Source organism: Martes martes (assembly GCF_963455335.1).
Source record: "Martes martes genome assembly, chromosome: 14".
NCBI lineage: Eukaryota > Metazoa > Chordata > Mammalia > Carnivora > Mustelidae > Martes > Martes martes.
Window position 1 is genome coordinate 22,447,621 of NC_137902.1, and position 1,702 is coordinate 22,449,322.

A 1,702-nucleotide genomic window follows, 5' to 3' on the forward strand; every position below is an offset into this window, starting at 1 on the left:
GCCAATGTACTTTGGGCCTGTATAATTTGATGGTTGTCTTCTAGTTCATTTCAAAAATCAGATCAATGTTTATGACTAAGTTAGTAAAGATTACAGTGTTCATTGCAATTATCCAAACTGAAAATGTCTTCCAGATTCCCTGCTCTCTCCACAATCCGTGAGAGATTGATAAATTCTTTCAAGAAGAAAATTTTAGAGCTTATTAAAAAAAAAAAAGAACATAAAAGATACAATTTGCACTCAAACTGGCAGATTTTAAAGTTGTGTGATTTGTAATGTTTGAAGGAAGCCAAGGCCAAGATTAACTCATGATGTTCTTAAAATTATGATGACCATCTGCCTTGCAGTATGTTAATGTAGAACCAATCTCCGAAAAGTGTTCCTCATTACTGAAATAATAATAATGCAGAGTGTTGTGCAAGTTGTGTTTATTTGATTGCTGCATCATTAAGAATCTTTGATGTTTCAGGCTTCCTTTCTGCTGTAGGCTCGAGTGGTTGGTGTCGAGATGGGCAAGTTCATGAAACCCGGGAAGGTGGTGCTGGTCCTGGCCGGACGCTACTCCGGACGCAAAGCGGTCATCGTGAAGAACATTGATGATGGCACCTCAGACCGTCCCTACAGCCATGCTCTGGTGGCGGGAATTGATCGCTATCCCCGCAAAGTGACAGCTGCCATGGGCAAGAAGAAAATTGCCAAGAGGTCAAAGATCAAGTCTTTTGTGAAAGTTTATAACTACAATCACCTCATGCCCACCAGGTACTCTGTGGATATCCCCTTGGACAAGACTGTCGTCAACAAGGATGTCTTCAGAGACCCTGCTCTTAAACGCAAGGCCCGACGAGAGGCCAAGGTCAAGTTTGAGGAGAGGTACAAGACCGGCAAGAACAAGTGGTTCTTCCAGAAGCTGCGATTTTAGATCTGTTTTGTTTCAGTCATTAAAAATACCCCCCCCCCAAAAAAAAAAAAAAAAAAAAAAAAAAGAATCTTTGATGTTTCAGGACCAGCTCTAAAAAAAAAAATGTTCAGTAGTAATTGGAAACAATTCTGGCTATTTACTACATTCAGTCTCATTCATAGTCATTATTTATTTACTTTCCATTTTTTAGGTAATTTTTCTCTAAGACCGTTGAATAGATAAATAATTTTTGCTTTTAAAAGTTTATTAAATTCTAGTATTCTATTCCTACTTGAAGTTATATATTTTTTCTTTCTGTTTTTATCATGAGTTGGGATGAGGATAAAGGAGCTGCTTTGTTCGATCTGATGGGTAGTTTTCCTGGTTCTGTGGTTGGGGAAGAAGACGAACAGATTTCACAAAATCCCCTTCATATCTCTAGAATAAAACAAAGAAGAAAAGGAATGAGAAATAGAACTCCTGTCAATGGTTCCCCAAATGGCTTTTGCTCATGCCTTTCTTCTCCGTAGCTGTATTATTCTCAGCATATCCTTTTCAGGGACCACAGGTACCATCATGGGGCAGCACAGAATGGGGAAACAGAAGCTCAAGATGGGGCTTGTATAAGATTCAATGGTTGGTCAAGGTAACGTATCATTAAACTTTAGCCATCAGACTGTGCTGACTCTGAATGTAGAGACAGGTGTTTTGCTTCTGTATCTCCAGTTCCTGGCACATGGTAGGAAGTCAACAATTTTCATTTAGAGAATGAACGTGGCAATCCCACTCTCTCCCTCTCTTAAC

General features: G+C 39.2%; 1 protein-coding gene across 1 annotated transcript; it reads left to right on the plus strand.

The window, feature by feature from the left end:
- The first annotated feature begins 475 nt into the window (after positions 1-475).
- LOC308355346 (large ribosomal subunit protein eL27) lies at positions 476-960 on the plus strand. The gene has a single exon (XM_080823522.1). The coding sequence runs from the start codon at positions 509-511 to the stop codon at positions 917-919; it is 411 nt and encodes a 136-aa protein (XP_080679648.1). The 5' UTR covers positions 476-508; the 3' UTR covers positions 920-960.
- Positions 961-1,702: the final 742 nt, after the last annotated feature.

What these genes read in the sequence shown, in the direction of transcription:
- LOC308355346 (XM_080823522.1), top strand. Translation starts at nt 509, where the DNA reads ATGGGCAAGTTCATGAAACCCGGGAAGGTGGTGCTGGTCCTGGCCGGA.